The 13,418-nt window shown below is 48.0% G+C and overlaps 1 protein-coding gene across 2 annotated transcripts in view; it reads left to right on the top strand.

Annotated features, from left to right (window-relative positions):
- TOP2B (DNA topoisomerase II beta) overlaps positions 1 to 13,418 on the top strand; it is a 934,132-nt gene that overhangs the window by 454,985 nt on the left and 465,729 nt on the right. For both annotated transcript variants that reach the window (XM_069648849.1, XM_069648850.1), the window contains exons 14-15: positions 2,146 to 2,256; positions 2,338 to 2,443. In XM_069648849.1, coding sequence (XP_069504950.1) covers positions 2,146 to 2,256; positions 2,338 to 2,443 — 217 coding nt within the window. The remainder of the gene's footprint in view (positions 1 to 2,145; positions 2,257 to 2,337; positions 2,444 to 13,418) is intronic.

The raw sequence follows: 13,418 nt of genomic DNA on the forward strand, positions 1-13,418 counted from the left end.
AGAAGAAGTCAACGGGATGTAACAGCGAAAACTAAGTCTAATGTAAAGTCCTCAGCCTCCTCTTGCTCTAAAACTGACCCTGGACACTGACGGCCTATCTCCACCGTGGAGGGGGTGAAAGCACCCACCCCAGGAACTGAATGTGGGGGGTGGACCTCTCAGTAATCTGGTTAACATCCCTTTGCAGAGCTGTAAAGAAAGTCTTCCAAGCCGGAAATTCGAAGACACTGCCCGGCAAGAAGTTTTGACCACTGCTACTGGGAAACCAGAAGCCTTGCCTATGGCTAATGCCCCTGGCACAGGCATAGTGGGTGTCTGTGATGTGTCAGTTCTTGCTTTCGCATCCCTGCAATCTGATTCTTCTGTCACCCTCCAATCCAGCTCCCCCCCTGTAAACCCATATGTGCTCCCTGTTCTTTCATCTACATCGGGCCCTACATTTGACTGTCTACATCCAGTCACTGTTGCTACCACTCAGGATCTAATGGATACTGAATCTAATGGAGTTACCGAAGATAACCTCCCACCCTGATCCATTTGTAGCTCATGGAGCGAGAATTTACTAGCAACGATCTCAGGGTCCAGCTCCTTCCTTCATCTACCCCCCCCCCCTCCCTCAGGGCCCTCAAGTCCACCACCCATGGCAGCAATTCCCCCTCTGCTCCTCCACACAAGGAGGTGCATTCTGTTGGTTGTTGCTCCTGCGCTCAAGTGCTCTCTGAAATTGCAGTCATTAAAAAAACTGCTCCTGGTACTGATTGATGCCCGGGGAAGGAGTGGGGAGGGGAAGGGCGGAGTGGACCCGCTGGGGGAGCTCTCAAGCATGCCTCCTGTCGTTGTTAAAGGTCCCAGCCCCCCACAGCAACCTCCAAATTCTGCACCCTGTGAAAGGATGGCCAACGCATTAATGAGCCTTACTCGGGATGACCGGCTGCAGCACCCCAATGCTATGGGGCCACCCCACTGGGTGCACCAAACCAACTGTGCTAGGGGAGAGTCCCCCAAGCTTCCTGACAACCAACTCTCCAAGAGAGGGAGGGATTGGAGTACGTGGCTTCTGTTCAAGTGTGCGCAGATCCAAGAGTCCTACATATGGAGGGCAAAGAACTTCTACTGTTTTCCTGCATGGGGTACCTAGGCTGCCTCTGGGCAGGCGAGAACCAAGGGATGCCCTCTCTAACAAGTGCCTCCACTGCCTTCGTACTGTTGGGAACTGTCCCTTTGTGGCCAGGGAAGCCATGGTGGGGTGCATTAGATTAGCTGGCGAGGGTATAAACCCCTCTGACTCTGTTAAAATGGTCTTCAGGAATGGTCAAATGGTCAGGGAAGTCCTGAGAAGTTCTGAAGGTTATGTACGGGCCCCGCATAGTGGGATTGTAATTAGCTCGTGCTGCTATTTGGGAGCCGTTGCTCCACCTACTGTCACTCATAGCAATGTTCTGTCAGGAGCGAACTGTACTCATTTGGGAAAAAGGCCCGCGGTGGGCTGTGCCTGAGTGCCAAGGGTGGGCAACCAGTTTTGTGACCATTTGGTCTAGATAAGGGACAATGTGAAAATGTAATGGGGGCCTTGGGGTTGAGATTTTTATCCTTCCCAGTATTTTTGGATCTATTGTATTTGGTTACGGTGCAAAGATTGTATTTCCTCTTATGTGTTGTGATTTTGTTTTTCTTGCGTTTGATGGATTCTTGAAATCCGAATAAACATGTTTTGACTGACTAACTATGAATTTTCTTTGTACAGAATTGTGATATTACTACCTTCCATTTTCATTTTTCAGTGTCTTTTACAGGCCTTAATAAATCACTATATTTGTATAACTGATTTAAGCTGAATTATTGTGTTTTCTTCTATGAGGAATAGGCCCACTGACCACACGCATACTCTTTTGAGACTAAGCCTTAACCGCTCTTCCTTGATTGCGTTTTGGCTAAACTGAGTCTCACTGTTCACCATAACTAGGATGACCTCCTAAAATGTGTCCACCAGGGCTGACTTTAGAAATCCATCTTAACAGTGTGGTTGTCAAAATGTTTTGTATTACGTCAAAGCACTTCTGTTCATGAAGCTGTGTTTACTGTATACATTAATATATCACCTACAATGCTTGACTTTCTTTTTTTATTTTTATTTTTTTTACAAAGGATCAGGACGGCTCTCACATCAAAGGCCTGTTGATTAACTTTTTCCATCACAATTGGCCATCACTCCTGAGGCACAGTTTTCTGGAGGAGTTCATTACTCCAATTGTGAAGGTATGTGATATTCGGTGAGGATGCAATACTTTAATATCTAGATTATTCAATTGATTAACCAGATCTGGTATTGTCTTAAAGGTGACCAAAAGTAAGCAAGAATTGGCCTTCTATAGTATTCCCGAGTTTGATGAGTGGAAGAAACAGCTGGAGAGCACTAAATTATGGAAGATAAAGTACTACAAAGGTTAGTGTGTAATCGCTGTTTTTAATTCAAGTTCTTCTGCAGGGAATTACTCATAGGTTCGAGCATTCTCAGTTGGATGGGAGCCTCTTTTCTTCAGCAGGCCAGAAAACTGATTTCATGAGACTGCAGCTATATCATTTAGACTGCTATGCAAGCGTCCTTTGATGAGCCTGGATATCCCGCTCTACTATATAAATGGTCACAAAGCCCAACCACCTTGTTTTCTGCCAAGTGGACAAGTCGGGGCAATGCTCTTCATGTAATTTCCTTGTTGATGTGCCATGTCTGTCCCTTTTTGTTTGATTTTAAATGAGGGCTTTTTTCTTTTAGAGTGTGTGGGTCTTGTCCCACAAACACTGCAATAAGAGTCAATTTCACTAAACTGAGCCCCATTCCGTTTTTGCAGGTTGTGTAGGTGTCCTGGCCTATCTGTTTCACCAGTAAAGCCATTCAAAGTTTCACTGGAGACTGCAACTGTATTTATATACGCAATGTTGGTAGCCTTAATTCTGCCAAAGCAGAGGTACTCCAAGAGTACTCCATGTTGTCACTGTGGCATCCTTTTACTAGGCTGCATAGTGTTATATCCATTTTACCATGATAATAGTCCTATTTTATTTCTGAAAAGGGACCAAGTTGATCTCTTTGATCCTGTCGAATCAGAGGAATTGCTGTAGTCTGTACCCTATGGGCATAGAGCAAAGGGCTTCCTATTGCAAGAGGATCAGGCATCCAGAAACAGATGCTCATTAAAGTCTTTTTCCAGGTGCATAAGAGCAAAACCAGGAAGTCGGTCAACTAAATGTGTAGGGTCTCCTCTACACCCAAGTCTGTGGGTGCTCCAGCCCACCAAACACGTCCCACGGACTGTTCAAACATCTAGTGACATTCCAATCACTGGAGTCCAGCCTCACTCCTGATTACGCAGGCATCCATGCAGGAACACACAGCAAAGTGGATTGAGGTGTCTGGCAGAACCCATCCCCAATTATTACCAGCCTCACACAGAAAAGTTGCCTTTTTGAATTCTGAGCCAGAGTGCATGTAGCCATGAGGACAAATGTGGCCATTCCGCCTCTCAAAACGTACTGGATGGGCAACAAAGCCAGTTGAGAAGTTGCAGCATTCTTGGTGCTCATATGTGCTTTAGCCCGCCCTATATGTTAGGAAACGGGCATCCCCTTTCCTCCATCCTTGTGAGCGTCCCCAAACATGGCGATGGTACTGGAGCCTTTGACAGTGAAAAATTGATCTTCCCTTTTAAATTTAGTCAAGCGCACAGGGTCAGGGCCCTGGGTGTGGTTACCGCCCCCAATGCTCTGGCACCTTGCCTCAGTCCCTTTTTCCACACTGCCGGTGTCGGGCCTGGCAGATAGGTGCAGAGACTTTTTTTATAACTCCACTTTCTCCTCATTCTGGTCTTTTTGCATCTTCTTCACCTCCCTTAGGTGCCTCTTCTCCCCTAGCGCCTGTTGGCTGCTGGAAGATTCACAAGATGCACGTCCTGCGAGAGCTCACCCCCCGCACCACCCTCGGATCCCCATGCGCTCTGTCTCTAGTGCCTGGGGCCTGACCACCCCTTGGACACATGCACGGCCTGCAGTGATCTTGGCCACAGGGAATCGAAGAATCGTCTTTCATGCTGGAAGGAGATCTTCCCCGCCTCTCTCTCAAGTCATCTTAAAGAGTTTGTCTCCAGGACCCCACTTCAAGAGAAGATAGGCACGGTACCTTGAATTCTGGTTCTGGCAGACCTGAGACCGGCAAGCCTACCGGCACCAAAGCTGAGGCTCTCAAGAACCCTACTGGGCGGTCCACTTAGGGGTGATACAGTTCGTCCTCTTTGGCCCCAGTGGGCAAGGGATCATCTTGTTCTAACTCCAGCAACGGCATAGCGCAGGGCCCCAAGATGGTGGACAAGCACGTGGCGAAGCCTGCTAGACCGGCTGCCATCTTGGATTTGGATCAGGCCCTCCCCGGTCTCTCGCCTATTGAGTGGGCCTTGCAAGAAAGTTCCAGTCCCCATCCCTCAGGGAGCGGCAGTGGACCTTGTGGTACAGGCGGTTGCGACACATCGCAACCTTACGGCTATACTCCACAGGCACCTTGGTGCTTAAATTGGGAACGGAGACTCAGCGCTGCTGATGGCTGCCCCCCTCGGGATCCGGTGGATTGCAAGTAATGCTTCTTTGAGCTCTTCCTCCTCCTCATGTGCTCACTGTGGATGACCAGCTCCTCAAGGGTATAGTGTTTGTTTGTTTGTTTTATTTGCTTATATAGCGCACCGAACCCAAGGGTATTTGGGCACTTTTTGAGAACAATAGTTGTTACAGAAATATATGCAGTCAAAGATAAAGTAATATATAGATTTCTGATGTTTGTTAATCTGCTTAGAATCACATGCTGTGCATAGGTCCGACATCCAGTGGTCACTGCAGAGTATTGCATTTTGTTTTTCGTAGTCGAAAAGGGGACGTCGACAAGGCGTGTCTGTAACACTATCCCTATAGTGACGTGCGTTGTACCCACAATCACTCACGCGTCGAGGTCCCTCAGATTGTTTTTTTCCGCCCAGCTTATGGTCGCCTTACGCGGAGCTCCTAGAGAGACATTGCTAAACACTTACTACGGACCTCGGTCCTTTATATATACTTATTGTTAAAGATCCCTCCCCGTTAGCTGTGAAGCTGTTTCTCCGCCGAGCAAGTTTTCGACGGAGGGGAAGAGACGGTGGAGATCCTTCGGCGCTGCCGAACACGTGGCCAGACCTCGCCGGCCAACATACAGTAGGGAGAGTGGGGGTTCGAACTTTTATCTTCTCGTCGAGAATGTCTTTCTTTCTCCCCTATCTTTCCCTTGGGGTTGTTATCACCAGTTTTTATTGCCTCAGCTATGGAGAGGACACCTTTTAAGTTTTGCCCACGCTGTAGGGGCAAATACACTTGGAAGGACAAACACAAGCTCTGTAATCGTTGCTTGCCCCTCGATTATAAAGAGGACAGCTGCGCGGCCTGTAAGCTCTTGAAACCAAGAACTCTTAAAGAACGGAAAGTTAAGAGGTGGGCGGACTACGCCATGTCGAAGTCAGTTTCCTCACCCGCCGCCGCTGTTACAGAAAGTGACGAGGAGGGTGATAACTCGACTTCCGTTACGGAAGTCATTAACCCCCAGAAGGAGCGCTCGCGCTCCTCGACGTCCGTCCCCGGCCCCGACGGGCTCGGCTCACGCCCTGCTTATGGGGATGAACAGCCCGACGACAAGGACGCACACAGACCCCATAGGCCTAAGCACACAACCCACGGCTCTTCTTCGTCGAGGACGAAGGATCCATCAGCGCCGAAGGGGAGGCAGGGCACTCCGGCGTCTACCTCAGACCGTAAGGGTCTCAAGCCCCACCCGCAAATGCAGCCGCGACCAGCGATTGGGCTTTCATCTAACACGGGCGCTACCTCAAAAACATCCGACGTAACGCTCCATAGAGCGGCCGTCGAGAAACAACGCGTAACGCAGGCAACGTCGACTCCAGAACCCTCTACTGACGAACTCGTTGTCGAGAGCCTGGCGAGAATTGTTTCCGAAGACAAACGTAAGCGGACGACGAAACAGACGTCGAATACCGCACCAAAAGATATAGAAACGCCAAAAAAGCACAAAAGTAGCCAGGAACTGCCCCCTTCATCTAAGGGCACTTCTGAACTACCGGAGGGCTTTTCTGAGGGCGACGGAAACCTTTCGTCGACGTTGTGGGAGCGTTCTAAGCGTTTTGAAGGTGAAAACACTGATTTCCCCCCTCTAGACTATTCAGGGGTTCCCCATGAGACCCTTGAAAGACTCCATTCTTGTATGGAAAAAATGGAAAGGTTTTTGGGTAGCCAAAACCCACCCACACCCAAAAGACCAAGAGAATGGACCCAGGATGACCCTAGGGTCAAGATTCCTAGGCTGTTTCCCCCTTCTACAGACGCATATGACCTCACTGAAGAGGAGCAATACCTCCAGGAAGATGGGTGGAGAGGAAGAACATGAGGAAGAGAGGTTTGAAGAAGACCCTTACACTAGTGCAGGAGCTTTTGAAGAAGATACAGCTACTTCACAGCCCTGGCACTCCCCATCAGTGCAGCCTTGGCAATCCCCATCAGTGCACTCAGACCCTGATGTCTTTCAGCCTTCTCCTCCCAAGGACTCACCTATTGGAAACACCTCCCCCATAGATGATCAACCTTCACTTAATGCACTGTTGCGCAAGGCAGCAGCGCATTTTGAAACAGACACAGGGGATACTCTTCCGGACATAGACTTTGTAGAAAACGTTATTAAAGAAAAAGCCCCGGTCAGTCAGTCTATTCCGCTCCTGGCTTCTATAAGGAGAAGAATAACTCCTTCCCTTTCCAATCCGGCCTTAGTCAGAGGGGTCAACCCTCGGATAGAAAAGCTCTTCAGCTCTTCAGCCCTTCGTCCTCTGACCCTTTGTACATCAGGGGACATTCTATTCCGGACTCCCTTGTAGTGACTAATACAAGAAAAAGAACGGGGGTACCACTATCTACTAGTGAGGCACCACCTGACAAAGATGGCAAGAAGCTCTATGCACTTGGGAAGAGAATCACGACCTCCGCCGCCTTCTCAACCAGGATTGCAAATAACAATTCCCTACTAGCTAGCTACGCAGATGCACAGTGGAGCAAGCTGCGCAGCGAAGCAGAGGACGCACCAGAACCCCTGCGTTCACGCCTGCTACCTATAATATCAGAAGGAACTCTTGTAAACCAGGGCATCGTAAAGAACTCCTTAGATGCCGCAGAGACAGCTGGCCGTTCCCTGGTTCAGGGAATACTTCTCAAAAGCCATGTCTGGTTGCGCAATTCGGGTTTTAAGCCGGAAACACAGTCTTCCCTGATAAATAAGCCCATGGAACAAACACATCTGTTTGGAAAAGCAGTTGATGAGGCCCTAGAACATGCGAAGAAGGAGTTTGATACCATCAAGACTCTTGACCAAATTTCTAGGCCACCTAACAGACGCAGCTATGGCAATAGACGCTCCTTTCGTGGCCAACGCCAGCAGCAAAGCCAACAGCAATTTTACTCTGCTACCAACTGGCCCTCTAACCAAAGCACCCAGTTCAGTCAAAGAGGCCAACGTCGTGGCAAAGGAAGAGGGCGCGGCTCCAGTCCCAAAGGCCCCACGCCCAATACCAACAAATGACCCGAAGATTCGGGTCCCCTCCCATGCATCACCGGTCGGGGGCCGGCTAACATCGTTCCTTTCAGCATGGGAGGGAATAACGTCAGACCGCTGGGTATTATCCACCATAGTCCACGGATACTGCATCGAATTCAACGGTTCCCCGAAATACAGACCCCCACGGAACCGACGCATGACACCGGAACACCTCACTATTCTTCTTCAAGAAGTAAAAGAGCTACTGAAAAAAGAAGCTATAGAGGCTGTCCCCCTATCTCAGGTAACAGAAGGTATTTATTCAGTGTACTTCCTTGTACCCAAAAAGGATTTAACCATGCGCCCTGTATTAGATCTGCGTCCAGCGAACAAGTTTGTCAAACCCCAAAGGTTTCGTATGGTGACCTTGCAGGAAGTAATCCCACTGTTATCACAGGGGGATTACATGACAACACCAGACATGAAAGATGCATACTTTCATATTTTAATGTTGCCAGCGCACAGAAAATACCTCAGGTTCAAGATAGAGAACAAACACTACCAGTTCAGAGTACTACCCTTCGGGATAACATCTGCACCAAGGGTATTTACGAAAGTACTGGCAGTGGCAGCGGCCCACCTGCGCAGGTTATCCATTCCGGTATACCCTTACCTCGACGACTGGCTAATAACAGGGGATTCTTACGAAACATGCTTCTCCAATACCCAAAAGACCGTAGACCTTTTGTCCCAACTGGGCTTCTCCATCAACGAAAAGAAGTCCAGCTTAGACCCCAGCCAAATCAAAACATTCCTAGGGGCTCTAATTCGAACAAGGGACGGCCTCGTCTTCCCCTCCAACGAGAGGGTCCGAAACATGCTGTTTCAGATCCCCTGTTATGTGGCGGGTCGAGAGGTGACGGTACGCAAAGCAATGCGCTTGCTAGGGATGATGGCGTCATGTATTTATTTGGTACCTCACGCGCGCTTGCGCATGCGCCCAATGCAAGAGTGGCTTTACAGCCAGTGGTGTCAGGCCAGCGGACAATGGGACGATCTAGTGGTGGTCTCGCAGGCCTTGATTCTCTCGCTACGGTGGTGGACAAAGAAAAACCTGTTATTAGGGAAGACTTTTGCCACACCCGCAGTGGAAGCCACTCTAACCACAGACGCATCCCTTACAGGATGGGGGGCTCACCTATCCCATCAGACTGCTCACGGAGTGTGGACTCCGAGTGTAGCATCCAAGCATATAAACCTGCTGGAACTACTAGCGGTGTTCAAAGCACTGAAAGCCTTTCAGGAACACTTACAAGGAAAGACAGTGATGGTCCTCAGACAGCACCACAGCCATGTACTACCTCAACAAGCAAGGGGGCACTCACTCTCCAGGACTGTCCAAGCTGTCCCAGAATATATGGAAGTGGGCTCTCAAACACAACATGTTCCTACTGTCACAACATGTACCAGGGGAACTCAATCTGCTAGCAGAAAAACTCAGCAGAGACTTCTCCCTGCCCAAAGAGTACGAATGGCAATTGCACGAAGACATCGTCTTAGACGTCTTCACGCAATGGGGTTTCCCGGAAATAGACCTGTTTGCAACCCTGGAGAACTCACAATGCCAAAGTTACGCCTCCAGGTACCCCCAAAACCAGTCCAAGGGGAACGGTCTGTCGATGCAATGGTCAGGGAAATTTGTTTACGCCTTTCCCCCGACTCCCCTCCTCAACAAAGTGTTGCACAAGATGCACCAAGAGCAGGTTACCATGATACTAGTGGCCCCAATGTGGGCCCGGCAGCCATGGTTCTCTCACTTGATGGAGGTGTCCCTATCTCCCCCAATGAAACTTCCCTGCCCGTACAACATGCTGTCACAAGACAAGGGCAGGACACTGCATCCATGCCCTCAGACCATGAATTTAGCAGCCTGGCTCCTGAGATCATAGAATTTGGACATTTACATCTCCCTCAAAGATGTCTGGACATCCTCAGGGAAGCCAGAAAACCTAATACTCGCCACTGCTATTCTAGCAAGTGGAAAAGATTTGTCATCTGGTGTAGAAGTAAGAACATCAACCCGGTTGACTGCTCTGCCACTAACATTATTCTGTACTTGACCCATTTACTGGATTCAGGTCTAGTGTTTAATTCCATTAAAGTCCACCTAGCGGCACTTTCTGCATACACCACTTCCCAACTTAAAGTGTCGTGGTGGAAGATACCAGTTATCAAGTCCTTCATGGAAGGGGTAAAGAGAATACACCCCCCGATAGCTAACCCAGCTCCCGGATGGGACTTAAACGTGGTACTTTCTAGACTCATGGGCACTCCTTTCGAACCCATGTACAAGGCAACTCTTAAAAACCTCACTCTTAAGACTGCTTTCCTAATGGCTATCACCTCCATTAGGAGAGTAAGTGAACTACAGGCTCTTTCTGTACTAGACCCCTTCGTAACAGTTCACAAGGATAAGGTGGTTCTTCGCACACACCCAAGGTTTGCACCAAAATTCATATCGAAATTTCATGTAAACCAATCTATTGAACTACCAACGTTTTTTCAAAACCCTTCCAGCTTGGGAGAAAAAAGTCTGCATACACTAGATGTACGCAGAGCTGTCATGTTCTACATGGAAAGAACCAGAACACTGAGAAAGACTAATCAGTTCTTTGTCTCGGTGGCAGCAGGAAGAGAAGGAGATGCAGTCTCTAAGTTCACTATATCTAGATGGATTGTACAATGCATCACTCTCTGTTTCTCTCTTGCTAAGAGAGAACTACCCTTCAAGCCAAGAGCACATTCCACTCGAGGCACTGGGGCTTCCATAGCATTCATTGCAAATGTTCCCCTTGAGTCCATCTGCAAAGCGGCTACCTGGAGTTCTGTGCACACCTTTACAAAACACTACTGTCTTGATGCACACTCTAGATCTGACTCCCAGGTGGGACAGGCAGTATTAAGACCTCTTTTCTCTACTGTTCCTTCTCATAACCCACCGCCAACTCCGGGTACTGTTCGCTAGTCTATGCACAGCATGTGATTCTAAGCAGATTAACAAACATCAGAAGACAATGCATTACTTACCGTAAAAGCATTTCTGATGGTTGTATCTGCTTAGATTCACCTGCGCCCACCCTTCCTCCCCGCTCGGATGGAAGGAACATAGACATCCTTTCCTATATTTCTCTCTTTTCTGTACTCGCTCACGTATAGAAGGCTCCCTCAGGGCAGAAAAATACAAACAGAGGGACCTCGATGCGTGAGGGATTGTGGGTACAACGCACGTCACTATAGGGATAGTGTTACAGACACGCCTTGTCGACGTCCCCTTTTCGACTACGAAAAACAAAATGCAATACTCCGCAGTGACCACTGGATGTCGGACCTATGCACAGCATGTGAATCTAAGCAGATACAACCATCAGAAATGCTTTTACGGTAAGTAATGCATTGTCATATACAGTCGGAAGGTGTAGTAATATGCAGAAATATACAATGTAGGAGAATGTAAAACATATACAGTCACAAAACAAGGCTCAAAGCCAGGCTTGCAGAAGGCAAGGGGTGGCTAATTGAAGTGGTGCTCTAGAGTGATGGGCATAGTCGATCAGGTAGCTTGGTCATAGTCAGGTATGGGAGGTAGTTAGTTTGGTCGAGCAACCAGGTTTTAACTTTGTACCGGAATGAGAGGAATATTGGGTCTGTCCTTAGTGCAGGCAGTAGTTTGTTCCAAGATTTGGCCGCCATGTCCGGGAAACTATAACCTCGGCTCTGCTGAGTTTGAAGTTAGGTATGTTAACCCAGTTGGCATTGTTGGCTCTAGTGGGTCTAGAGGAAGCTTTCCTAGAGAATCTGTCAGTCAGAAACTTGGGGGCAGCGTTGTTTAGGCACTTGCAGGTGATCATAAGTGCTCTGAAGGTGATCCTATCTTGGATTTGGAGCCATTTGGTGTTCCGCCTGGTTTGTGACATGTGGCTCGAACAAGGAATATTTAATGCAGATCTAAGTGCATTTTTTTGCAATATTTGTAACTTGTGGAAGTTCCTCTGGCTTGTACCAAGATACAAGGTGTTACAATAGTCCAGTTTGGAAAGTATCAGTGTTCTTGCGAGGTTAATGCAGCTGTTAGTGGACAGGAAGGGTCTACAGGCTGTTTAAGCTGTAAGAGGATGAAGTGGCATTAATTTGTCTTTGTAAGTTTAGGGCAGAATCTAGAGAGAAGCCTAAGGTTTTGGCCTCCTTGTCAACTTTGATGAGGTTACTGTCGATGTTGAATTTGGAGTATTTGGGTCTACCTCGTTAAGTCGTAACTTGGATCCAGTGAGTAGAAGCTCACTTATATCGTTAAGATATAAGCCGTGCTCGGCCATCCAGACCTGGATTTTGCTTTAGATGTCATTGAGGAGTGTGGAGTCTAATTGATAGTTGCCTGAGAGGGTATTGAGTATTTGCATATCATCTGCGTAGTTCGTATATGATACGCCAAGGTCATCTAGATGATCAAATAGGAGCTTTGTAAATATTTTGTAGAGGGCAGGGGAGACACAAGGGTCTTGTGGGGCCCCACATGTGATGGGGGAGGGATCAGCAGAGGCAGTAGGGGAAAAAACCCTCATCGATCTATCGGAGAGGAAGGAATTGACCCAGGCTGCAGCATTGGTGGAGAACGAGGCGGCTGTAATAGGGTGGTTAGTTAAAATGTTGTGGTTGTCTAAATCGAACGTTGCCGACAAGTCCGTGGAGTAAGGAGTAGTGCAGGTTTACCAATGTCACTGGCCTCATCCATTTGTATTTTCAGATCCAAGAGGGCGGTTTTAGTCCCATGTCTTTGTCTGAAACCGGATTGTCTGAGGCCTAAGAGGTTATTGGACTCGAGGTGTTTTTGGATCTGGACATATGCTGCCTTGTCTAAAATGTTTAGAAGAGAAGGCACTGTGCTGATTGGTCTGAAGTTGGTAGGAATGTTGGGGTCAAGGTTCGGTTTTTTGATAAGGGGCATAACCCAAGCGTCTTTGGGAACTGTACAAAAGGCAGAGGAGTTAATGAAGGTATTGATAAAAGGGGGACATTCTGTGGCTCCTTCTTTAATGATTGACGCCGGCCAGATGTCACCTTGGTGTTGGGGAGAATTCTCAGAAATGTGCTAATTCCCTCCACCTTAGAGACCCCCAGCAACTTTGGGATTTTGAGGCCTTGATTTTCTTTAACCTGGAGAGTGTGTGACTCTCTTTCCCACTCTTTCATGTATTTTATTGTGATTTTGAACACTGTTTCTTTTGGTTGTGGAGTCTGACAAATTCCATAGGCATCATCTTTTACATTGTCACACAGCATCTTGAGTGCAGTGGCACAGGGAAGTCTTTCAGATTTCCCAAAGGTTTAAATACCTTCTCTTGGATAAACTACTGTTTCCAAGAACAGTAAAGTGAAATTGACTTTACTTACCATTGTAACTTTCTAGATCCAGCACACCCTATCTTACAATAGAGTGCTGGAGGGGTTACCTAGTATCCACTTTGTCTAGTTTCTCATGTAACATTTCATATGTTAGCCTTTTCGCACTGAATGGCTGGTGGCAGCTGTTTCGTTTGGGCTACCATAGTGTGCCTTTGCCGTGGATTGCGTTCGCAGCTACAGTAACGCGCACACGGGAGCCATCTTTGTCAAAATGGCGCCCAATCTTCTTTTTTCGCCAAATCTTTGTGGAAAGGTCCTTCTTGAGATTTGCTCTCAGCGCCAAACCAGGTTTGGTCTCCTTGTTCATTTCGACTTTGGCTGGGTTTGAGTGAAACTCGCCTTTGGCTCTAGAGTG

This window comes from Ambystoma mexicanum, chromosome 2q, assembly GCF_040938575.1.
Source record: "Ambystoma mexicanum isolate Mex_15411 chromosome 2q, UKY_AmexF1_1, whole genome shotgun sequence".
NCBI classification, from domain to species: Eukaryota; Metazoa; Chordata; class Amphibia; order Caudata; family Ambystomatidae; genus Ambystoma; species Ambystoma mexicanum.